The following is a 25,002-nucleotide window of genomic DNA, read 5'->3' on the forward strand; positions in this document are numbered from 1 at the left end:
CACAGCTTGGGAATAAGAGTGAACCATTAGCATCTGAAGAAGAGCCAACATCTGAGAGAAACATGTCTTTAGGCCACACAGAAAAGAATCCATGCTGTCTATCCCTCTCAATTTCTCATTCTATCACTTGTTCCTCAACTCAACCCTCATTCCTCTCTATTCCAACGCCCATTCTCTTTCCCCTCAATTTCTCCTGGTGGCTCTTTTGCCACGAAGGGTGGGAAGAGCTAATGGAGGGGTGGGGGGTGTATTAGGAATTCATCAACTTCAGACACATCTAGATCAGTAGTTGTCAAAGTGGGGAACAGGGACCCCCATTGGTGCTTGGAGGGGCTGATCTGGGTTCCCAAATGATTTCAATTGACTGGAAATTACTACAATGCAATACTAACACACACACACACACACACACACACACACACACACACACACACACACACACACACACACACACACACACACACACACACACACACACACACACACACACACACACACGCACACACACACACACACACACACACACACACACACACACACACACACACACACACGTGTTGCGATGCATGTATAATCTGCTATTATGAAAGTTAAAGTGGTTAAGTGTGTCAGTGGGTTTTATAAATACTGACGAGAGCTGGTGACTGAATAATAACTGCTATAACTTGGATGCATTTGGAACATAAATCCCTTTTTTCCATTTTTCCAGTACACGTTTTGGACATAGGCCTACAAGGTTTCTGTCCGGCAGCGAGGAGACTGTGTGTTGAGTAGAGGCTACATTACATCCCAGCCCCTCATAAGAGTGTCGGCCTGTTGTAAACACTGTGGTCAGAACATTGGCCTGGTCCTGGATCAGCTGAGCTTGGCCTGCTCCTCCAGGCCCGGAGTCAGGGGGCAGCTGTAGGATGACTCACACACACACACACACACACACACACACACGCGCACCGCACGCATACGTCATTCAAGGTGGAAGCCCACAGAGGATCACTGGACCAGAAGTAGACATGGAGTAAATTGAATCTCAGAAAGGTTAATTCTGAGAATACACACACACACACGCACGCACGCACGCACGCACGCACGCACGCACATGCGCGTGCACACCCACACGCACACCCGCACACATACGCACACGCACGCACGCACGTGCACACTCACACACACTCACTCACACACACACACACACACACACACACACACACACACACACACACACACACACACACACACACACACACACACACACACAAGAAATGCTGAGTCACTGGTTTCACAAGAAAGCTGAGAAGCTTTATCATCATAACATTGCTGTCCTGGCTGTCTGAGGGGCAGTGATGGACCAACTGATAACAGCAGCTACATGCTACGTGTTTGGTAGATGATAGTTCAATGCACTATTCATTGACTAAAGGCTAGTTCGCACAAACTTGTAGCTTGACCAAAATAATATCATTTTCAGTGAGCAACATGTTTACATAACGAATTGTAAATCAAGCCTAGAATTTCATACAATGTGCAGACTCGTTCAGGGACGAAAGCAAAGATCAAGACCGTGCACCTGTCCCCCTACATCCCCCCCCCCCCCCCCCCTCTCTCTCATCTGTCTCTCTTCCATGCATGGAAGCCTGCAGCATGGTAAGACTAAGGGCTGGAGGGTGGACGTTTCCAAGGACAGGGAAGATGTTGTGAAATAGTATTGCGCATATGGCCTGCACAGCTGCAGAGGGAGTGAATCGCTTCATGTGTAACAGGATGAGTCACCAGTAGAGTTCCTCAGAACTAGAATCACACTTTAAGCTCTCTCTCTGTCTCCCCCTCCCTCCCCTCTCTGTTTCGCTGCCTCTGTTTTCCATGCCTCGCCTCTTTTATCGCAGGTGCGAGCAGTGAAGTAAGCTGACTAGATTATGCACACATGCTCACACACACAAATGAGGGCTGACACACACACACACACACACACACACACACACACACACACACACACACACACACACACACACACACACACACACACACACACACACACACACACACACACACACACACACACACACACACACACCTACAACCACAAACATGTGTGGGTGCGCGCGTGACACACACACACACACACACACACACACACACACACACACACACACACACACACTCACACACACCTACAACCACAAACGTATGTGTGCGTCGCACGCACACACATACGCACGCACACACACACACACACATACATATACACGTGCATTCCACTGCTACCACAATGAACAATGCCGGATCCATCCAAAGTCTCTTCATTGGCATGAGATCATGTGACACATATAACACACACACACACACACACACACACACACACACACACACACACACACACACACACACACACACACACACACACACACACACACACACACACACACACACACACACACACACACACACACACACACACACACACACACACACACACACACACACACACTTCCTCTCTCTCCCCCTGCACTCGCACAGGTGGCTGACTGCGGCAGCCGGCACAACATTCCTGCTCAGTTGTTAAGTGACATCTCCTCTGCAGAAGTGTCCTCATCCTTGTCCAGGAAAACGGGATGAGTCATGGAGTTCTGTGAGAAACATCTAGATCAAGTGAAGAAAATATGGTTCTGATTGGGACTTTTATGTAGCTTCCAATAGAACTGATGCACCGTGAGCTGTGGCGGCTGCTTGCATCAGACACATCTATGACGTTGACATAATACACCGTAATATTCTCAGCGTTCATTTCAGAGTGTAAAGAATTGTCTATTTGTACTATTTCTGCACTGTTAGAGATAAGTTAACACTGAGGATGTCACTGTGTAATAAAGGGAAAATTGTATTCTGGGTATCTGGGCTTATGTTATGACTCAATATAACCATGTTATTTTACAAAGCACACTTCATTACAACATGGTATTGCAATGAAGAAAACATGGTGATAATTAGGGGGCCACCAACTGCCTCGTTAAGCAGAGACAACCAACATCTTTATCTGTCACACAGGCTCAAGGTTATAAATGCTGAATCAACAGCATTAGACTGCATCTTTAATGCTAATAGAATAGCTAAACCCTCGCAGAGGTGGACTGTTCTGGAGTGTCCTTTAAGGGAAGCAGTGTTATCCAGGGTCCCTAAGGACCGTCCACTGCATGTGGCTCTGTGTGGTCCAGCCCCCCCAGGAGAGAGGCCTGGGGTGGGTGGGGGGGACTTCTCTAACCCCTTCTACTCCTTGTCCTCCTTTGATATCAAGGAGTACTGGAATGGAGGAACCGCGCAGAGAGGAGTGCAGCAGGGTGGGGCGAGGGGGGGGGGGGGGGGGGGGTCTCGGTAGTTGCCAAGCGAACGCCATATGGGCAGCTCACTGGTGTTACTGGGGGCCCAGGGCAGTTCCCAGAATTCACATGATAATGAAGCCTGGGGCCATTCAGAGCAATGGCCTAAAGCTGAGTCTAAGAGCTTTTGATAGCCCCCAGCAGCCTGTAGGCCTGCCCACCCCGCGCCCAGCCAGCCTTCCTGCCAGGCCCAAACCACCTGTTTGATTTTCCCAGGGCCCTGCCATAGACATAGTAGAGTGGAGTGGAGTGGAGAGGACTCAGAGGAGAGGAGAGGAGAGGAGAGGAGAGGAGAGGAGAGGAGAGGAGAGGAGAGGAGAGGAGAGGAGAGGAGAGGAGAGGAGAGGAGAGGAGAGGAGAGGACGAAGCAGGGGCGGGGGTAAACGGGGAGGACGGGAGGGGCAGCGGAGGAATGTCTGCCTCTTATTTTGTCATTGAGTGTGTACTTCCCATTCACTTCCTCTTTATAATCCTACAGCGCACCCCTCACGTGCACACATGCACGCACATGCATGAGTGCGTGCGTGCGTGCACTGCACACACACACACACACACACACACACACGCGCACACACACACACACACACACACACACACACACACACACACACACACACACACACACACACACACACACACACACACACACACACACACACACACACACACACACACACACACACACACACACACACACACACACACACTGACCGACCCATAGCCTCTCTCTCCCCTTTTGTTAGCTCCCTGAAACAATCCCGGGGAGAAGAATGAAGTTTAAAAAGTAGGGCACCTTCTGCTGCGCACAACGTTTCACACAGACACATTCCTGGAAGTGAAAAGCAGGCCGCTGTCTTAGCGGAGTGTTACTCAGTCAACGTGGGAACGAGAGGGGCATCGTACCTAGCAGACTGGTGGTAACAAGGCCCCGGGGGGGTGGGGACATAACAGGAGGGATGGGAGAGAAACCAGGGAAAGGGAATGAGGCTTGTTGGGCTTGTGGGGGGTCTTGTGTTTACATTCCTTTATGGTGAGAATGCTTGATGCACAGCCGTAATACATGGACAGACAAGGCAGATGGCCCCATGCCTGGTGTAAGCTTGTTTTGTACTTGAAAAATAGCTGTACATGTATGTGTCGCACGCAATGTATTGAATTGTGAGCTTGGATATCTGCTCTTTTCATTACATGACATAATGCCCAACCTATAGTGTAAATCAGGCATTATTGTATAAGCACATTTATTAATTTGTTGCTGAGTGTTGAACAAATGGTTCCTGTATCACACTGACAAAACCCTTGGGGAAACATGTGATTTCAATGTAACAAAATCCCATAAATAAGCTATATTAACTTTATATTATATAAAATGTTTATTATGATCTCATCAGCTGCGTATGGGGTGTCCCTCTAGAGTTTGTGGGACACTTCCTGTTGGGAAAATAAATCACATGACCTCATTTGAAAAACGTACCACACATTTCCTGGTTCGCAGCACACAGGTGTGCGGGGGATTCTGCATGCCGAACGGCCACTTCTAGTTCCCGGCGGTGAGGCGGGGCAGCGTTCCTACAGTTTAACCTGAAATGTTGCCTTGCTGAGGGCTAAACACCTGCACTCCACTCCCTGGGTTGGGGCTGTGAGAGTCGAATGGTGGGCGGAGGGTTGTTACGTTGGAGCTGCTTGTACTAAACCACCTCCCTCCACCGACCAGTGTCTCTGGTTACTGCAGTCCCCTGGCTGGGGCTGTTTTCTTTTTAACACTTTTATTCAGGTCAGGTGTGGGGAGGAAGTCTGCATAGAACACAAAACAATCACCTGTGCACTGTAGGGCCTATTGACTGTGGTCAGAACTCACTCTGTCTCACACGTGCGCACACGCACGCACGCACGCACGCACGCACACACACACACACACACACACGCGCGCACACACCTGTTGCACCTGCACTGCCTTCTCAAAGACACGTGAATAGAGATACAGATTCCCACACCCAAGAAAATTTACTTCCCCTTGCAGTGGTTCCTCTTCCATACAGCTTTGATAAATAGAAACAACAAACAAGAGAGGAAACTTGAGCAGGCTCAGATCGCAACTCAGCCGCAGGATAGAGAGTGCTATGGTGGAATTTGGTGTCAAGAGCATCAGGAGAGAAACAACAACTCCCCGAGGCCCAAATAACATGATTATACCCACTGCACAATCAAAACAAAAGTGGTGGGCCCAATCTGTTCACTGTCAATAGCTGCTCTCATTTGTCAAGCCCATCCAAGAGGTTGGTTCTCAGGCGACTTGCACAATGCCCAGTGACAAACAGGAGGGCTCTCCTTTTAGCCCTGCCTGCCACCGGGAAGCCCATCTGAAGTATTAATCTTTGGGTGGAAGAGTGGAGGAGAGGGCTCAGCCTGGCCCAGCCATTGTCCCCAGGCCTAGGGCCTCTGAATGGGGCTTTGTCAGCTCCCCAGCTGCCACTGTCCAGGCTCCATCTTTAGGCTTTGGCTCCCATGTCCCCTGGCCGTGCTGACTGGACGCCTCTGTGCAGCTGTGGGATGTGTGTGTGAGTGAGTGAGAGAGAGAGAGAGAAAGAGAGAGAGAGAGAGAGAGAGAGAGCGAGAGAGAGAGAGAGTGTGTGTGTGTGTGTGTGTGTGTGTGTGTGTGTGTGTGTGTGTGTGTGTGTGTGTGTGTGTGTGTGTGTGTGTGTGTGTGTGTGTGTGTGTGTGTGTGTGTGTGTGTGTGTGTGTTTCCACGGGCCGTCACCAATCATTTCAACACAGCACATTCAGATATGGGGGAATCTTCGCATGGCCAGAATCACTCCATATTTTTGTAGTTTGAATAATTTTTCTTTTTTACTTTTTTTATAGCAGAATTTCTATTCTCACAACGTACTATAAAGAAAGCTAATGTAACGGCATCTGCACTATAGCTTGAGCACAGCAGCTGCATAACTCAACGTGGATGATGATGGTGTTTTCCATCCAGTTGTGTGCTGTGCTCCATGAGGTGTGTCCAAGCAGCGACTCAGTAAGAGTGAAGTCAGTGAATGGCATGAAGACTGCTCTAGGTGATCTGATGGTTTCACATTGTTTGTCCTCCAGCTCCCTCCCTGCTGTTGTGTTGGGGCGCAGCTGGTCAGCAGCAGTGGGCCCTGCCCCCCTGTAGGCATCCACTGGCTACCAGCTGAGAACAGCTGGTCCCTCCCACCCCACCCAACCACAGCCAGTGGACCTGGCCCCTGTTGAGCATCCCGGAGAGGCCATATAGTATGTCTGCCACACTATTCACAGATAGATGGGCCTGCTAATGAAGAGGCCTCATTAAGCTACATTTACAGGTTCTATAGAGGTGGACCTATTGTTAAGTCCACGAGGGGAACTATAGCCATATCGCTCTCCAACACAATAGAGCACCTAATCAGGTTTTATCGCCCTGTGATGATGGCTCAAAAAACTGTCCCGCGGCGGCCTTCGGATGCTAACCTCATATCAACTCGCCCCTTCTGCCCACCTGCTGTGTGAAGTCAACACCACCATGTTACCCAAGTGAACGAGAGGAAGATACAGAGGGGAGGGGTGAGGTGGGGGCTGAAAAGGAAGAAGGGGGTCGATGTCCAGTGGACGGAAAAGGGGAGCTGTGTGTTATTAGATTTGCAACAAGTCGTAACACTGTCTCCCATTGTGTGTTTCACCTACCCTGCCAACCCCCCAAACCTCTGACCACAGAGAACACCACCCAACAGCCCCTTTCTCGACCAGCCCCACCCCGACCCCCCACACCCACACCCCCAGCTAAAGCTCTCTCTCCAGGCAATTGCCACTGGAGTGGAAAGTATTCCAGAGCACAATGCCTATGCTCTCAATGGGTGCTTTAGCATGCCACCAGTGCGCTGTCACCAGCAGATGGGGAGCTAATTAGAAGCCATTAAAGGGCTTTGATAGTGTGTGTGGGAACCAGGCGCAGGAAGATGGCCATAGGGGTGTAAAGGAGGGGTAGTTTTGGGTCCGGTGACTGCACACACACACACACACACACACACACACACACACACACACACACACACACACACACACACACACACACACACACACACACACACACACACACACACACACACACACACACACACACACACACACACACACACACACACACACACACACACACACACACACACACACACACACACACAAGCTGTCGGCTGTCCTCACGAGGGAGAGGGAAAGCATCCGTCCTGCTGGCGCACCAAGGACAGAGTGAAGGACACCTGTGAGGTTTCAAGGATGTCTGTGAGACTATCAGATAGAGATAGTGTTCCCGTAACCTGCCCCTGGCTCTCTCCGAGGAGGGAGGGCACCCACAGAGGAAGAATACCCACAGACGGCGAGGCTCCAGCAGGTCTGATGACACATCTCTGAACCGGGCTGGGCCCGTCAGCCCACAGGATGTGACTCCCCACTGGACCACAGTCATTACAGAGGCTGGGCTCCCCCAGGCCAGGGCACAACAGTTACCACAAGGACTGGAGCCGGCCACTCACTCACCGATGGGTGACGGCAGAGCAGACGTGCTGCATAACCTAACACCCTGTCCCCCACATTCCGAGACTGCAAATGGGCTTTATTTGGACCTTATAGGAACCCCGAGTGTCATAGTTCAATCATTGCAGTGCACACGAGATGCAAGCGAGGAAATACGCCTCAGTGGCGGAAAAGTGTTCGTACCTGACGCCACACCCCTCCCTGTTCCATATGAGCCTCTACACACACCTGCACACAGGTGTGATCATTATCAAGCAAACAGGAAGAGCCTGACTGGGAGCTGGAAACTAATCCCACAGCTGCAGGGAGATGGCCTGAATATGTGTATCTCTCTCTCTCTCTCTCTCTGTGTGTGTGTGTGTGTGTGTGTGTGTGTGTGTGTGTGTGTGTGTGTGTGTGTGTGTGTGTGTGTGTGTGTGTGTGTGTGTGTGTGTGTGTGTGTGTGTGTGTGTGTGTGTGTGTGTGTGTGTGTGTGTGTGTGTGTGTGTGTGTGTGTGTGTGTGTGTGTGTGTGTGTGAGAGTGAAACTTTCATGTGGTTCACACAACGTCTAATAAAATTCCATAGCAGCCTCTATATCAACATTATATATGAAGAATCATATTCAAGTCAAATCATCTGCCAAAGAAACAGCTTCATTAGATCCTGTTGTGGTTTTACGTGTGTTCAGGAAGTTGTATGCGTACAACTCATTGTCCCCCACCCTACCCCCAACCCCCGCCCCAGTAATAATAACAGCAGCAAAAGTGTGAAAGCATTACTGGAATGTCCTATTTCCTCTGAACAAAGTCCTGCACTAACTTTTCCCCCGATGCCTTCCTGTACACTGCTGTTGTGGAGCTATTTTCTATAGCGATAAAAGAACAAGAATGAGGGCGTATTAGCCAATACATTTCCTCTCCACCAACTGGTACCAAGTTCTACTGAAAACACCATTAAGGACAGAAAAAAAAGTTTTTGTGCTGGCACAAAGATTGTCTACAATGTTCTGATGGTGAAGGAAAAAAATCGTCTGTTTGATGGATGCAGGATGTTGCTACATCGATGATACAAACAGTAGCAGAATACAAGCTGGTCTTTACAGCCTGTTACAGTTGTAATCAATTTGACATTTAGGCTCCCGCGGGAAATGAATTCTGTATCAGCTCCATCCACCAGTGTCTGGAGAAGAAGGGGTTGTTTTGGGGATACGGGAGCAAGGGAGGGGAGGGGGGAGGTGTTGTGCCATTCTGTCAGTTAAAATCAGGAGCTAATATGTTTCACTTTTCTTTCCCCTCCTCTGTCTCTACTCTTCCCTCTCTCTCTCCCCTTGCCTTGATGTGCTGTAAACAGGCTAAAAAGGGCCCAGCTGTGTGGAGTTATTGTTGGTGTCAGTAGGAAGTGCTGATAGCTTTTGCAGCTGAACAAAAGCTGGATGAGGGGAGTGGAGGGGCGCTCCAGACACTGTGGCTCCAGCCTAGATTCTCTCCCACAATCCCTGCACCGCACTCCCATTGTTCTGCCCACCCGGCCCTCCCTCCGCCCTGTCAGCTGCGACCTAGGACAGAGGGTAGGGGAAAAAAAATCAAAGAAAAAAAAAGAAAGTTTAAAAAAAAGTTTTTACAGGCTACCGCAACAGCTAGAAAGAAACAGTCCTCCATAGTAGTAAACTTTGTTACAAGAGAGCAATGCTGAAGTTGTTATTATTGCAGTTATCTGTATATTCTCAAATCAGTGTGTATATATATATATATATATATATATATATATATATATAGAAAGAAACAGTCCTCCATATATATATATATATATATATATATATATATATATATATAAATAGCTATGATATATATAGGTTACAGTATATTATAATACAGCATATATATAGTAGGAGTCTTGACGCAGGTGTGCATTTTGTGGCATCTTTGGTCCCGGGGGGAGGGGTGGGATTGTTTGTTGTTTGTTTTGTGTTCTTTTCTTTTGCTGTTGTACGTGTTACTTGTTTTGTTTTCTTTATTCATTCATGCTGTTAACATGGTGTATTGTGCTTTTTTGTCTTAAATAAAAAACATTTGATAACAAAAAAAATACAGCATATATATAATTACCAAAATTGTTACATTTAAAAATGTAAACAAGGATGGAAATGGCATGCTGCATTCCTTTGTGCATTATAATAAAAACACCATAAGTAAAAACAAAAAAGTAATCTGTAGAAAAATGTGTTTTGCACAAAAGTGTATAGGCCTACATATTTTATTTATAAAATAGCCATATGCTGGGTGCAAATAAGTTGGGGTCTTGTAAAGAAAAAAAAAGAAAAATAAAGAAAGTAAGAAAAGAAACGGAAAAAAACCACTATGATAATTGTTTATGAAGTTCTGTAAAATAGTCTTGCAAACGCGAGGAGTTAGCTAGGGGAGTTTAAGATAGGCTGTGAAAATGCCATGTTCAGGAATGCAAGAATTGTCCTGCAAATTTGTGTAAAATGTGGCAGGAATAGCTTTTCCTTTTCAAAGCAGCCTCCCTCCCTCCCTCCCCATTCTTTTGGTTTAAGGACACTGTTCATGTTAGCATGGTGACAATGGCCGTTTGCAGGTGCGCTGGGCGGTAATCTCATCAGAGTGATTTAAGGTGATAAATGAATGATGATCTCCGCAGCCAGTTTGTTCTCAGGGTCTGCGCGCTACGCAGGTGAATGGGGGAGTGCGAGCCTCTTGTTTGAGGTCTCCATGGAGACCGCCCGCGCGGCGCCAGGCTGACAGGCGTCAAGGCTCGGATGAATGGGTGACGTCACCGCGCTGGCGCCTGCCAGTCTGCTTCGGCTTGTTTGGACAATCTGGAGGAAGATTCAGAACAGAGCAATGCAATTTCTATGTGCACACAAGGCTGAGCACACACACGGAGAACATGTGAAGGAATCCGTGAAGTTGCTCACAGGGGCTTCGTTCACGAGAGGAAAAAGAGAGTCTGTGTGTTGTTTTTTTTTTTTTAAGTGCAGTTTGTACCGTATAAAGAGAGCTTTGAATGTAACTGTCTGGGCAGCCATATGTGAATGACAGTGCAGGAAATTGACTAAAATAATCAGCACACGTTCCTCGTGATTTTTGCAATGTTCCAAATTAATGCGTTAATATAAAGTGTTTCACGAGACAAAAAAGATTAAATAAACAAAAAATTGCAGTAAACATATTTGCCATGGGCGAATTAAAAATAAATACAAATAAGCTAAAGCTTCCTTTTTTCTAACCTGTTAATTACTTATCTTAGTTTAATGTATACCCACATCTGTGGGTATACATATACAATTCTAGGATGTGATGGTAATTATCATCAAGCATTCATCCTATTCATGCCTTCCCAATCCCATCCCATTCCCACACACATTCACACACACAGTACATACCCATGCATTCACCACCCCCTTGACTGTCCCCAGGCAATCTACACCTGCAGAGTCCCCAAGCCATGGACAGCTGGATTCCCACATATCACCCGTAAAAGACACACATTTGTTTCCATTTGTAACGCCATCCCTCAAACAGATTGTAAATCTCGATAACCAGCCAAGCGCTGCCATTGGCCGAGAAAACAGTTGTGAACAGCCCCACCAATACAAATGCAGCAACCCCATTGGCTCCTACCCGCAAACAGGACGCAACTAGAACGCCCTCGAGCCTCTGGTCAACTATAAAGGCGGAGAGGTTCACCCATGTGGAGGTTTAAAAGTGTCAACATTCCAGTGTCAACACCTTCAAGCGACAGAGAAGACTTTTGCTATCACTGTAACTTAAGCTACTTGGCTTTCCCCACTATCGTTTTCCCTCGCCATTCTTGGAAACTACATCTCAAGTACACATCAAGATGAAGGTTGTTGGATCTACCTGCGCCCTGAAGAGCAAGGTCGGCGGTGAGGAGATGGTGCGCTGCCTGTCGGATCAGAGTCTGGCCATCACCAAATGCAAGATTCCGCTGCTCGACGAACAGATGACCCTCTTTCTCCAGGACATGAACAGCTGCTACAGCAAGCTGAAGGAGCTCGTGCCCACCCTGCCCACCAACAAGAAGGCGAGCAAAGTAGAAATCCTGCAGCACGTTATCGACTATATCTGGGACCTGCAGGTCGAGTTGGACGAGCCGGAGAAGAGCCGCCAGCACGGCGCAGGCAGCCTGCCTCGCACGCCACTGACCACCCTGAACGCGGAGCTCGCCAGCATCTCAGTTGAGGTAAATATCGCCATCAATGTATATAGCCTATTTTCTCGGTGACTCGAATTTCTTAACACAACAAGCCGAGCCGGTGGCAAGTTGTGCGTTGAGTTGCGTTATAATGATTCATTACGCATGATAAAGCAACTCAACGCACAACAATGATGGCATTATCGCTTATCAGTTATGCATCTCTGTAGGCTATGCTTTGTAAATGGGCTGCTGTCCCTGTGTTGACATGTCATGATTATGTTCTAAATATATTGTGTTCTTTCCTTGCAGAATGGATGCTCGGACGACAGAATCATGTGCCGCTAGAATCCATGGAGCATCGTCTCATCATTCCAGCACCGAGCACTATGAAGAACGAACAAGGCTACTTGATGTGACTTTCAAACACATTTTTAAAAAGAACCTTGAACTGAGTAGGGACGTTTCGAACTCCCATGCTAGAAAATAACATTCTGTGGACATTCTCTTGTGGAGAGGATCTGTCACTCAAGGCCCTCGATTCATCCGAGGTCCTTTGGAGAAAGACTGGTGTCCAAATAGACTGGGTTAGCCGGGAGATCACGGCAGTTAGGCTTCCAGCGCAACGTTGCTTGTTGCTTGTAGAGTTTCTAAAGAAAGCTAATATTTCTGCTACGTTTTTGTATCTTGTGTAAACCGTGTAGAAATTTTGTTAAAGGAAATTTACATTTCTCAGATTCCTGAGCGAAAGATTGTATTGTATATTACAATGTCACGTTACGTGAAAGCTATTGTTTCTTACAATGTACTTAATTGTGTTTTTATTAAAACATGACAAAATATTTTTGAACAAGAATATTGCTTCACTGAACTTTGTGTATGTGTGTGTGTGTGTGTGTGTGTGTGTGTGTGGGGGGGGGGGGGGGGGGGGGGGGGGGGGGTTACAGTGCAAATGTGCAATATAAATTTCTCCTCACCTCACATAAGGGTTATCTTAAAATGCTAGGATGGGGCTAAAGCACATATTAAATAAATTAAACATTTATGGTGATGTGTTTAGGCCTAATCTTAATATAAACTGCAGTCTGCAGATTTGCTATAGGCTCAACTGAAGAGGCTGTCAGCAACAGCTAAACCAAAGAATAAATGAAGCCAACTCATTGTTGCCTCATGTAACATAAAACCAGGGCTGGTGGCCCAGTCATACCAGCTAAATTGGTAATTTGTTTTTGTATGGCTCATTAACGTATCAAATTACAAGAGGAAGTATCCGTTTAGTCCAGAGATAAATAGTGGCAATAATTAAAGTACCTAAAATCAAATATGACAATTGCAATGCTAGATTTTATTCAAAAGGGCTACATGACTAGGGTGATTTTTATGAGCCATGTTAGTTGGTGTAGACAAAATAATACATATGCAGCACAGCTATTGAGTTAGGCCTATTAGTTTAAAAGTTGATTTAGCCTATAGGCCTACTTCAACACACATCATTTGGAAACCAATTTAAATATAATAGCCTAAATCAGATCCTGAGTGGTCTTTCAGCAGGGCACGGGTTAAAATGGTTTGGAGAGGCAATTCGTTATTTGATTTATTCTGTCTCCCTGGTGCAATGTTTTTCCCATTTCCCTGCGGTGCGATGCGCACAGCTGCAGGCCCGGCGTTGAGGCACGGCCAGTGTGTGATTGTGTTTGTGTGATAGCTTTGTGCCAAGGGCAGGGGAGGGCGACGGGGCCCAGACTGAGCGGCGCCTCGGCACACCTGGGGAAGTTCAGGTTAAATAGCTCCACATTCCTCAACACACAGCTGATTGAAACATTAACAAACAGTAATCCACGAGCCAGGCCACAGATGGGCCGGGAACGCTGCCAAGAGAGAGACTCTTGCTCTCTGTTATAGATTCCCACACAGTACAGTAGTTATAAGCCTGCCTGCTATTAATATACACTACGCCTTTTTTTCCCCTTCTTTTTTTTTAAAGAAAGAAACCTAGGCTACAGTCTTTGGGTTCAACTCAGAGAAGCAGCATAATATTGAAAAGCAGAAACTTCGCATGTCATAAACAATTATTTAACTGCTTCTTCTTATTATTTTTATTCTTTATTTTTTTGCTATTCAATAACACTTGTGTGTCATCTACACATACATTTGACATATTCTGGTTGAGGCTATTGTGGTCTCCACACCTATTAAGTAAAATAGGCTACTATGCATTTTATTAGGCTACTATTAAATCATGGTATAACGACGTCAAAAACATGTTTTACAATTCAGCATACCTTATTATTTTGTCTCGTTAAGTACAAGCCAATTCGAATTGTTGTTGTAATTTAATGCTCTCTTGCGGCCGTTTAGAGAATTGCCATCGGCATCTACCATCAACTCCATTGAACCACAAGGAGTAAGGACAAGAGCGCCACCCTCTGTCTAGGCCATTCGACATATATGGACGGTTGCAGACAATAACAAATTAACAATAGTGTTGGTTGGATCCAGAAATTATGATTTTGTCATCTCCGCCAGGCCGAAGGCGTGGCCGAGTCTCCGTTTTCGCCCCTGTCCGCCCGTGCGTCAGTCCGTCCCACTGACTGGACCGATCATGGGACCGATACGCGTGAACTGTGCATAGTGCACGCCTGTGTGGGGCTGCCCGACTGCCCCGCATGCAGGTCATTATTTATTTTTTTGCCAAATACATTGTGATATTATACTCCTACAGATTGTTCAGACATCACGCTAATTATACGCTGTATAATTCAGGACACGCTATATAACTCTTGGTACTAGGTATAGTATGGCCATTAAGAGAGTTTAATGAATAAGACCAGATGACAGCATGTGATATTTGGTAAGAATTTCTTAAACCTAGAATCTTTAGTGGCAGTGAAAAAGCACCTTTGGCCCATCCGTACACATACAGTAGGCTACATAAGTTTATATTCACATTATTTTAGTTTAAATAGTTTGGAACTGCATTACCCCATCACACTGTATACAAGCATGAACAATAAACAACCCTACATATGGAAGCATAAAGCTGACAAAAATATAGCAATACAATTAAAAAATTGTGACGTGAGGGACGCCTACTGTGGCTGCCACATACGATTGCAGATTCACTGCCACTATAGGCTATGTAGTTACGAGACATGAATGCAGTGGTTATTGTATAAAACGAACCCAGTCACAAGATGTTTATATTGGCCACATGAGTGTCTCATGTTGTCATTTAGAGCTCTAAACGAACATCCTCAAAAATAATTTGCCATCTAATAGGGTTAGTCCCCTGTCAAGAGTTGAAGTCAGTTAGACTAGAGAATAATAATAATAAAACATGTGTCTAACCATTTGTTCATTTACATTTTTATCTCAGCCTGGACTTTTAAGTAGCCTATTGAATACAGAACCAACAAAAAGGACATTCTGGAGACAAAAGTGTTTAAATAGAAATTTGTATTTACATCAATATCAACATCAAGAGAAGAAACAAAAATCATCTGTAATATACATCCTATCCTGTAAAATGACAGCTTATCTCATTTCCAAGAATGATCTCCAGCCTTAATGTTTTTCTTTTGCACTTCATTTTGTGTCCAGATTTAGTTAACTTCAGGAAAATGAAGTTATTTCCTGAAAAATATAAAAGGGATTGATTGATATGTAAGAAAAAAAAAAAAAAGAATTTCATCCCATTGGTATTCGTCATTCACAGCCAAAATCCATAATTCTTCCAGATGTAGGACTTCTTACTACGTGGTTGGAGTTGACAGTCCTCAGAACAGCACAGATAGCTTCCCACTGCCCCCCACCCCCCATATGATATGTACCCATTTACCAGTGGCATAATATAATGTATGTAATAATATAAAATGTACACCAGCGATCTCAGAAACTATACAAAGATGTGGAAAAATATCTTTGGATTGTGCATGTTTTAAAAAGGTAGATTTCTCAGTGAATTGAGAAGAACAGTCAAAGGAAAATAGAGGAAGGGTAAAAAGTACACTCCACAGCAACAGTTTGGTAGAGGAGGCAGAACGCTGTCAGGAACAGACCTGGTGGAGTAGCCAGGAACCATGTGTTCCCATCCTCATGGTACTGCAGACACGCACACATACACACTGCACCAACCACGCTCCAGCTCTCTCACTCACACACGCACATTGCTGCAATGAATAAAATCCTCCATTATATTGAGGCTGTCCTGGCAGAGTTCACTTCTACAATCTATCAATATATGATAATACGAAAGCTCCAGCCTTCTTTCTATCCATCGGATACTTGTCGGTAATAAAAGTGTCTGATGAAAAACCATGGCTGTTATATTTTTTGGGGGAGAGGAAAAAAAAGTGTTTGAATTTACCAAACAAAAACCCAAGCGCCTGCTAATATTTGTAATGGTTAAAACGAAATAACTGCAAATCACCCAAAGCGGCATTGACCTATGAGCAAATACAATTTATATGTGCAATAAAATGGGTCTATAAAAAGCATGGCCGATATATTTTGTAACATATTTACAATTCATATTCACAGAGGACATTTGTGACATCTAATACTGCAGTACCATTTCTTTGCTTGTGACAGGGATTATGTTGCTCAGGTTCAGCCTAAAAGCTTAGAGGCAAGAGTTATTGCTCCAATCTGCATAACGTGGAAACAACCTGTGTGCTTATAGCTTCCATTGACTTGTCAAAAATGATGCGAAAGGCTAAGAAGTGAAAGTGAAACCCATTGGTGTGAAGGCATTAAATCTCTAATAAGGCTGTAATATTTAAGAAATATTGCAACAATCCTTTTCCTTATAGAAGCCTCCAGGTAAAGTGCAGCCACAGCCAGTTGTACCGTAGTCCCAATCTGCTTGCAGCCACGTGGCTGAACACTGCCTGACAGTTCCATGTTGCTCATGCACAGATTCATACATGTGCACAGACATTGCCAGGATCTTCTATTAGTGCAGGGGTCAGAGGTCAGGCTAGTTAGTGAATCTGAGGAGGGGAAGGCATCTCTTTATTTGGCCCATGGTCTCCGAAAAGAAGCAGTCTGTTGGGTTGTCCCTGTGGTGTGACTCAGGTCTACTAGAGGTCTGGGATGGAGGGTGTATTTGTATGTGTGTGTGTGACTCTGTGTGTGTGTGTGTGTGTGTGTGTGTGTGAGAGAGTGTGTGGGGCAGGGGTCCCCGAAACCCAGCTTGTCTTCTGCCTCACACTGCTCCGCCACAGCTGGAAGACTCTGGAAGATTCTACTGCCCTCTTCATAAGGACTCTTACTGCCGTCAGTGATCCTCCTCAGCAATATTTCTGCAATGACAAAAAGATATGTATGGAAGAATATTTTACAGTTTAACAATAAACTTTATTGTCCAAAATGATATCAGTGCATTGAAATTGTAAATGTCACTGTAAAGTTAATTATAAATCGGAACTATAAATAAATATAAAACAAATTTCTATCATTTTCTGCCATAATATTCTGTAAAAAGAAGATAAGCGCATTTCGGATAACATACGGATACAGTATATCTGTGATAACGAGTATACAGTCTCTATTTAAGACAACATCTACACATCCCTGTGTCCACCAAACACTTTTCAGATAATTTAACAATGCTAGTCTAACAGTGTGACCACAACCGAAAGAAGAGTGGTTTATAGCAAAATAGGTTGAATTTCTGGCACACGCACTTTGAGTAGAGAAAAGACAACAAGCTGTTATCAAATAACTCAAACAAATGACAATAGAGTCCATCAAACAAATGACAATAGAATTCAATGCTCTGAAGAGATGTTTGAAGGGGTTTTCTTTCATTTCTTTGTTGTTCAGAACAGGATTATAACACTTTAATTGCCCGGAACTATTTAATCCATTACATTCATGCGCCCAGTCGATTTATAAACACGGACGCCTTTTCCGGACGGACCGGCCGGAAGTTCATGATGTTGTGTAGCAGCTAACAATAGCCACAGCACTTTAGAATCGATCGACAACAACGGGAGACAAGAATAAATCTATCGAGACTAGCGACTGGACCGCGGAGCGCCGTCTAACACAGGATCTTTTTTCAGAAAAAGACGGGATGATTTAGATCGCGATTTATGAACGTTTTAAGATTTTCGTTTTCATCAGCTAAACAGAGGGAGTTTTTTGATGACGTCTCAGTCTTGCGCGTCACCGAGGAGAGCCCAGCAGGCGCGCCTGGGCTATACAGCCAGGCGATCTGTTCTCGTATCAATAAACTTTGTCTTTAGGACAATACTTCGTCCTGAGCGTCGGGCGTTACTAATAGAAAGGACAAAGAACTTCGTCCTGGGCGATTAATCTGTTAACATGGTGTCAAACACTGCCATCACTGTCCTCGTTATGTACCTGATCAGGTCCCATCGGCATTCGGCCCATTCCCATGGAGTTCATGCCCATTTGGCCCTGCATCGGTCCTGCTCCCGGCCCACTGACTGGCCCGGGACCACCCATGGAGTTGTTCATCATCATAGATCCAAACTGGCCCTGGTTGCCCTGCTGGGGGAACTGCTGCTGGGGGTAGGCACTGGACAAAAAAAACAAAGAAGGTATTAGAAATACATTAGATATATCCACAAGGAAATATGAAGTTATATACACTAGTCCATACCATGTTGTGTCAGCTTAATGGTGTGTGTGTTGTCTCGACGTGCACACACGTGCGTGCATTAATCAAGAGGGTCTAAGCTAACAACAGATAGCCATCCGAAGCTAATGTGAGTAGCCTTTCCACTGGATCGAATCAAACACATTTATACAACTGAATAAACCTAGATACGTATTTTGGCACCGTCGCTTCCCGACAAATAACGCAGACTACGTTTTTTAGTGGGGAAAAGGTTAATAATGTTAATAAATATTGATTGAGCACAACTGGTGAGACAGATTACTCAGTACTCACTGTGGGGCTGGGGAAGAGAGTTGTTAAGAGATTAGCTTGGGAACTGGGAAAAAATGAAAATAAATGATGAGTAGGCCAAAGTTTTTCTGACCCGTGGTTAGATCGCAAATTAGGCGACGCTGTGCTAATGACAGACCCGAAAATTAAGGCCCGGCCCTACCTGGGCCCTCATCAAACCCTGTACACTCAAGAGAATGTCCCCGCTATCACCCTTAGATCTCCATATACTGTATGGAGCTGACCTGTTCTGACATTCCATATGTTGATCTGACCTCATAAAACCCTGTACACTCAAGGCATGCTCCTTATAATATATGTCCAGTACAGAATTCATTCCATGTTGATCTGACACCCCATGCCAAAGCACCAGCTCGCCCAGAAGTCTGCCGTCAATGAGGCAGATGCCCTCAGGCGTCTTACTGGTTTGTAACTGTCATATCTTTGAGATTCCATTCCGATCGGCTACGATTAGCTTTTTCAGATTTGCGGGAGGTGCTCATTTGGCATGCAGTTAGCCAGAAGGCCCGCCCCCCGAACTACCCCTCAACTTACTTGGTGCGTGGCATGCCACCCTGTGGCCATCCCTTCATCTCAGCAGACTGGTACATAGGTCCTCCCTGGGGATTGCCCGGCATCCCTGGCATCATGGCATTCTGAGGAGGGCCTCCCATTCGCCCAGGTATCATGTTGCCTGGTGGGCTGCCTGGTCCAATGAATGATGACTCCCCCTGCTGGTTCATGCCTGCATGTGCATAAAGAACAGTCTTAAGCACTGTAACGTGGGATGAATAATTCACATGGAAATTGTACAGTGCATTCTAAGGTACATTTAAGTTTAGGTTTATTTATTTAGCACGTAGTACAAAATATAGACAATAACATATCAAAGAACAAAAATACAATGCAAGGAAAGGAAGATGCCAGCTGGCTTATTTTTCCTGTATGGAAGAGGTCATTGATTTAAAACAGATTAAAAGTTCAATTAAGAACAATACAAAAGTCTACGAGTTTGGCAAAGGGGGGGCAGCTGTGCAATAAAGAAATAAAAAACACAGACTGCACAAATATTTCTTGAATATTGGCAAGGATAATGAGGATTTAAGTGAAGCATCTAGGGAATTAAATATTAATATTATGAAATATAAAGATTTATATATCAATTAAAACACAAAAGAGGAAATATGCCATATGTTCAGACAGTCTGAGAGGTGCTCACTGGAGGCTGTTAGTATATAGTATAGTATATATGCCTAAAGTACATGAGAAGAAAGTGGTGTCTTACCATAATTGCCCCCATAGTGTAAGGCCTGTTGTCCAGGCTGGTTCATTGGGGCACCACCCATGGGGTTATCCATGCCCGCTGGAGCTGTGACATTAGGTGGGCTGAAGCCTCCAGCTGGCCCTTGGCCTTGCTGTTGCTGCTGTTGTTGTTGTTGTTGTTGTTGTTGCTGCTGCTGCTGTTGCTGCATCAATTGCATCATTCGCTGTCTTCTTAGCTGATTATTCATCATTTCCCTGCGTTGCTGAGCAATCATCTGGGCATTCAGGAAACCAGGCTATGGAGGAATATGAGCAGTTCACAGATCAGCTACTTGGTAAAAACATTTGACCTGTGAGACATTCAGCCTATTAACTTTTACAGAACTGCTTGCAAAGGAGATTTAACTGTAGAATAAACGTTAATGTATTTACATCTGCTTTTACTCAAGAGTGTTGTGTATGTGGATGTGTATTGCATCAGGGTGTGGTGACTACATACCTGACCACCCATGCCAGGTTGCTGCATGCCAGGCTGCATGCCAGGCTGCTGCATGCCAGGCTGCATGCCAGGCTGCATGCCAGGCTGCATGCCTGGGCGCATGGCAGGGTTTCCTCCAGGGGCAGATTCCATCTTCATGCCCTGTCGAGTCTGGTTCATAAACTACAAGATAAATATACAAGGTTTAATTTGACATTTGTACTGGTGTATTCCAAACAAGCATAATTTACAGCGATACAAATGTCTTCTAAAAAACGTATGTTGCAGTGGTGCTCAAACATTTTCATGTCAAGGACCACCCATAATGATATGTACATATTTGGCCCCGGACCACCATCTCAAAATATTTTGTTCCAGGGAGCCCCAAAAGCAAAGATTTTAGTTCAAATCTTTAATATATATTCTTTTAAGCAAATGGTTAAGCAAAAAAAAAAAAAAAAGATATACAAGCTTGTAACAAACAATGGATTCTGTGATCACTCACCTGCTGCCCTTGTAGTCTCTGTTGTAACTGCAGTCGGAGGGGCTTGGTGGCATTCATCATGCGTGGTCTCATCATGTTGGCACGGGGGTTACCCATGCCGGCGATACCTGGGAAGCCTCCCGGCTGGCCCATCTGGTTCATCATAGGGTTGAAGCCTGCAGGAGACTGGCCCTGCATTGGGCTGCCGCTGTAGTTGGCCTGCATACCCATGGTGGAGCCACCGGGGGGGCCAGGGTAGCCCTGGCCATACATGGGTTTCTGGTCCATGACCATGGGGGAGTCAGGCCCTGGGAAGGGTTCTGATGGTTGACCCTGACTCTCAGGTCCCGGACTCTGTGGGGTTGAAAGAGTCATGATTTAGAGTTCAGTTTTATAATGAAAATGCTCTTGTACTACAATTCCTAAATGGATATGCTTTTCTGAAATGTCTTCCATTATCAATGCATACAAGACTACAAGTACCCATTTCCTTACCCGTACTATAGAACTATATATACTGTATATCATAGCATCAGTTTTGTCTATTACCTGGCTCACAAGGTCAGCGATGCCCAGAGCTCTGTCGATTTCTTCCAGAGCAATGACATCAGTGTTGTTGAGCAGAGAGTCAAGTTGGTCCAGCAGTGCACGTTCGTCACTCTGACCCTCACTGGTGGACGGCGGCACCAGGAGCTCATCTAGGGGGTTCCCAAACTGGCCCCTGGAAGAAAAAAAACGAACAAAAAGAAAGTGAGTAGGAGCGAATAAGGGAGGACACGTGTGTTGCACTTGCAAGGACTCATTATGAATCACTAATCATAAATGCTGAGGGGTGCAGATAGTTGGGACTACATGTCATGCATACAAAGTATCTAGACTAACAACATGACTACATCTAGTCTCTGATACATAACTGTGTTGGAGAGCAGTCTGGGAAGGGCCTGTTTGGAACGTTGCATGCATAACAGTCTATTGTGTTCACCTGTTGGTGTTATTCTGTGGTCTGTCCATCTGTGGTCTGTCCATTCCTATGGCAGAGTCTGGCCAGGAGGGGGACTGAGGTGGGGGACCTTGTCCACCATAGGGACTCATGCCCATATTAGCTTCATTGGGACCTACAGAGATGGCAAAACATATATAATTCAGGAGGAGATAGACATACAACAAAGAAAACATCAAGCATAGAATGATTAATGCTAATGACATGTAGACATGGATTACATTGTAGAACTGGCGTTGATGTGGCAGGCCTGTAATAATGTCTTATCAACAAACTGCTAATAAAGATCTTGTAATTACATCAAACTCAAACACACGTTGGCTTTGCAATCGTTTGGGGACATTGACTTACATTCATTAATCATTGTCAATCTAATATGAACAAAACTGTAGAGGCCTAATGTTAATATTATGACTGCAGTAAAGCCACTTTAGGAACATTGTAGTCGTCGCCAAACTGTCATATATCAGAACACACATTTGTTTTACTACACTTTTTATGATAGTTTTTGGCTTTTCTGGGAGAGAGAGACGGGGAGTGACACGCAGCAAAGGTACTAGGTAGTCAGACCCACGACTCGCTGTCAGAGCCTATGTGGTATATGCCTTAACCACTAGGCCAATGTTTGTCATACTACACTATTTTAGGATGGCAATTTTATTCATGCAATTCTTCGTACATATAACCCTAAAGCCGAAAATAGATCTACATGCTCACGCCACAACACGGCGTAAGAATGTGGTGTGCGCTATTTATGGTGTGCGACACCAGTATGCAATGAAGTATACTAAAACCTAAAGTCCTAAATTATATAAATTAGTGGTGCACGATAAAATCGGTAGCATATAGAAATCGGCCATAAAAATTACATATTGGTATCGGATCGGTCTCTAAATATTAATAATCCAGATTATTTTCAGATATTGATGACGCAATAATGTGACTGTCAATGACTGTCGCTTTTGTTTTGTGTATTTCTTTTTTGTGTGTGGCTTTTTTGCCTTTGATGATAGATTTTTACAGTAGACTGACAGGAAATGGGGAGAGAGATGGGGGAGTGACACGCGGCAAAGGCGACAAGTGATCTGGAGTCGAACCCACGGCATGCCGTCAGGCTGGCTTGGCAGCCTAGGTGCCCGGACGGTTGAGCTAACCATCCGGGCCCCTTTTGTGCATTTCTAATGTTTGAAGGCAGCATAATCCGTATAATATCGGAATCGGTCAGAATCGGTATCGGCAGATATGACCCTGCAAATAATTGGATCGGATATCGGTCATAACTTCATAATTGTGCACCTCTAATATAAATGCTTGATCCTAAACCTGAACGCATCATTTGAGGACCAGGAAAAGAGAAAATCTTTGAAATTCTACTGTAGTCTTGGCCCTCACAAGTACAGTAGCACCAGTACACACACACACACACACACACACACACGTACCCATATCCAAGAGTTGCTGCTGCAGCATGGACCTGCTGTTGGCAGGCACGCTGTTGGAGCGGTTCATCATGGGTCCTCCCATCATTCCAGGACGGGCCATACCAGGGTGCCCGGGTGCTCCCACAGGGCTGGCACTTGACCTGGGCATTCCCCACTCTCCTGCCCCCGTCATGGGTGGACGTTGGGGCATTCCCATGCCTCGACCCATACCTCCTTCACAACAAACACATCACTTGTCGTCAGTTGTCATTCATCTTGCCCACTTGGCACTAGTCAGACTAAGGTTGCAAAAATGGTGACACTAATATGATGATGATTTTCAACATTACTATTTGTTGTAGGGCCTTTAGCAGCCATAACTCTAAGCAGTCGCCTGTGTCTCTCTGAAATGCTGCTGAAGTTATGTGGAAAAGTTGATCCATGTACATCACTGGGATCAAATCCAACCCTTACTTCCTGTTTTTTAACTGCTGCTTGTTCAGTTTATGGCAAAATTGTGGTAACCACCCTAAAGTCCTGCCACAACACCCTCCCTTATCTTTACTGTATAGTGTATACTAAACAATGCCTAAACATAACTTACAAACTGAATTAATAAAATGTAACTAAATGTAATGCCTGTCCATGGAATGCAATCATGGGAATAATAGAAATAGAGAGAAAGGCCGAAAAAGACAAAAAGGTGTATGTTCTCTGTGAATATATGTTAAATTACATGTTTTATATATATATATATATATATATATATATATAAAACATGTAATTTAACATTTTATGACTGCTATAAACAATTAACTAAAATGCCTATACTGCCATTTGAGAAAGGTCATAGGAGATCTAATGCAGTTTCAGTTTGTTTATTTTGGACAGTGGTGAATAAACAGTTCCAGCCATGCTGAGAGGAAGTTAATGAGTCAGTTACTTGTGGCGCCACCCCGTGGTGGACAAACTCCCATGCCTCCAGGGAATCCATTAGCCATGGCTCCGGTACGGATGGGAGTGTCCATGTTCTCATGCTTGACCAGGGTAGGACAGGGGACATTCCTCCTTCCAGCCAGCCCCCCTCCTACTGCTCCGACTCCTCCTTCTCCGCTGAGGGGCTTGGAATCCACAGAGAGGGCCCTCTGGTAGGGTCCTCGCTGACTGGCTGCCATGGGGCCTCTCTCTCCATCTGTAATTCACACAAAGTTAGGTTACAGTTTTCCAACACATACCATAAATTTCATTTAGGAGGAAGGCCCTGGATGCAGGCCTTTTCAGTACGGTGGGGAAATCAACTTGCATCAACTTGAATCCCATAGGCAAAATATAATCATTTGTCAAAGTTAGGTTATAGTTGAGTTTTAATGCAT

General features: G+C 45.1%; 2 protein-coding genes across 3 annotated transcripts in view; one reads left to right on the forward strand and one right to left on the reverse strand.

The window, feature by feature from the left end:
• The first annotated feature begins 11,615 nt into the window (after nucleotides 1-11,615).
• id1 (inhibitor of DNA binding 1, HLH protein) lies at nucleotides 11,616-12,920 on the forward strand. Its single transcript, XM_079511044.1, has 2 exons — nucleotides 11,616-12,112; nucleotides 12,377-12,920. Exons 1-2 carry the CDS (start codon nucleotides 11,750-11,752, stop codon nucleotides 12,410-12,412), a joined length of 399 nt encoding a protein of 132 aa, XP_079367170.1. The 5' UTR covers nucleotides 11,616-11,749; the 3' UTR covers nucleotides 12,413-12,920.
• A 2,583-nt stretch (nucleotides 12,921-15,503) lies between these two features.
• The window catches only part of ncoa3 (nuclear receptor coactivator 3), a 37,669-nt gene continuing 28,170 nt past the window's right edge, over nucleotides 15,504-25,002 (reverse strand). For both annotated transcript variants that reach the window (XM_079510932.1, XM_079510931.1), the window contains exons 14-23: nucleotides 24,573-24,821; nucleotides 23,651-23,863; nucleotides 22,191-22,323; nucleotides 21,758-21,929; nucleotides 21,230-21,562; nucleotides 20,746-20,907; nucleotides 20,269-20,542; nucleotides 19,539-19,728; nucleotides 18,434-18,611; nucleotides 15,504-17,367 (exon numbers count right to left, since the gene is read on the reverse strand). In XM_079510932.1, coding sequence (XP_079367058.1) covers nucleotides 17,356-17,367; nucleotides 18,434-18,611; nucleotides 19,539-19,728; nucleotides 20,269-20,542; nucleotides 20,746-20,907; nucleotides 21,230-21,562; nucleotides 21,758-21,929; nucleotides 22,191-22,323; nucleotides 23,651-23,863; nucleotides 24,573-24,821 — 1,916 coding nt within the window. In that variant the 3' untranslated portion in view covers nucleotides 15,504-17,355. The remainder of the gene's footprint in view (nucleotides 17,368-18,433; nucleotides 18,612-19,538; nucleotides 19,729-20,268; nucleotides 20,543-20,745; nucleotides 20,908-21,229; nucleotides 21,563-21,757; nucleotides 21,930-22,190; nucleotides 22,324-23,650; nucleotides 23,864-24,572; nucleotides 24,822-25,002) is intronic.

This window comes from Electrona antarctica, assembly GCF_951216825.1.
Source record: "Electrona antarctica genome assembly, chromosome: 9".
NCBI classification, from domain to species: domain Eukaryota; kingdom Metazoa; phylum Chordata; class Actinopteri; order Myctophiformes; family Myctophidae; genus Electrona; species Electrona antarctica.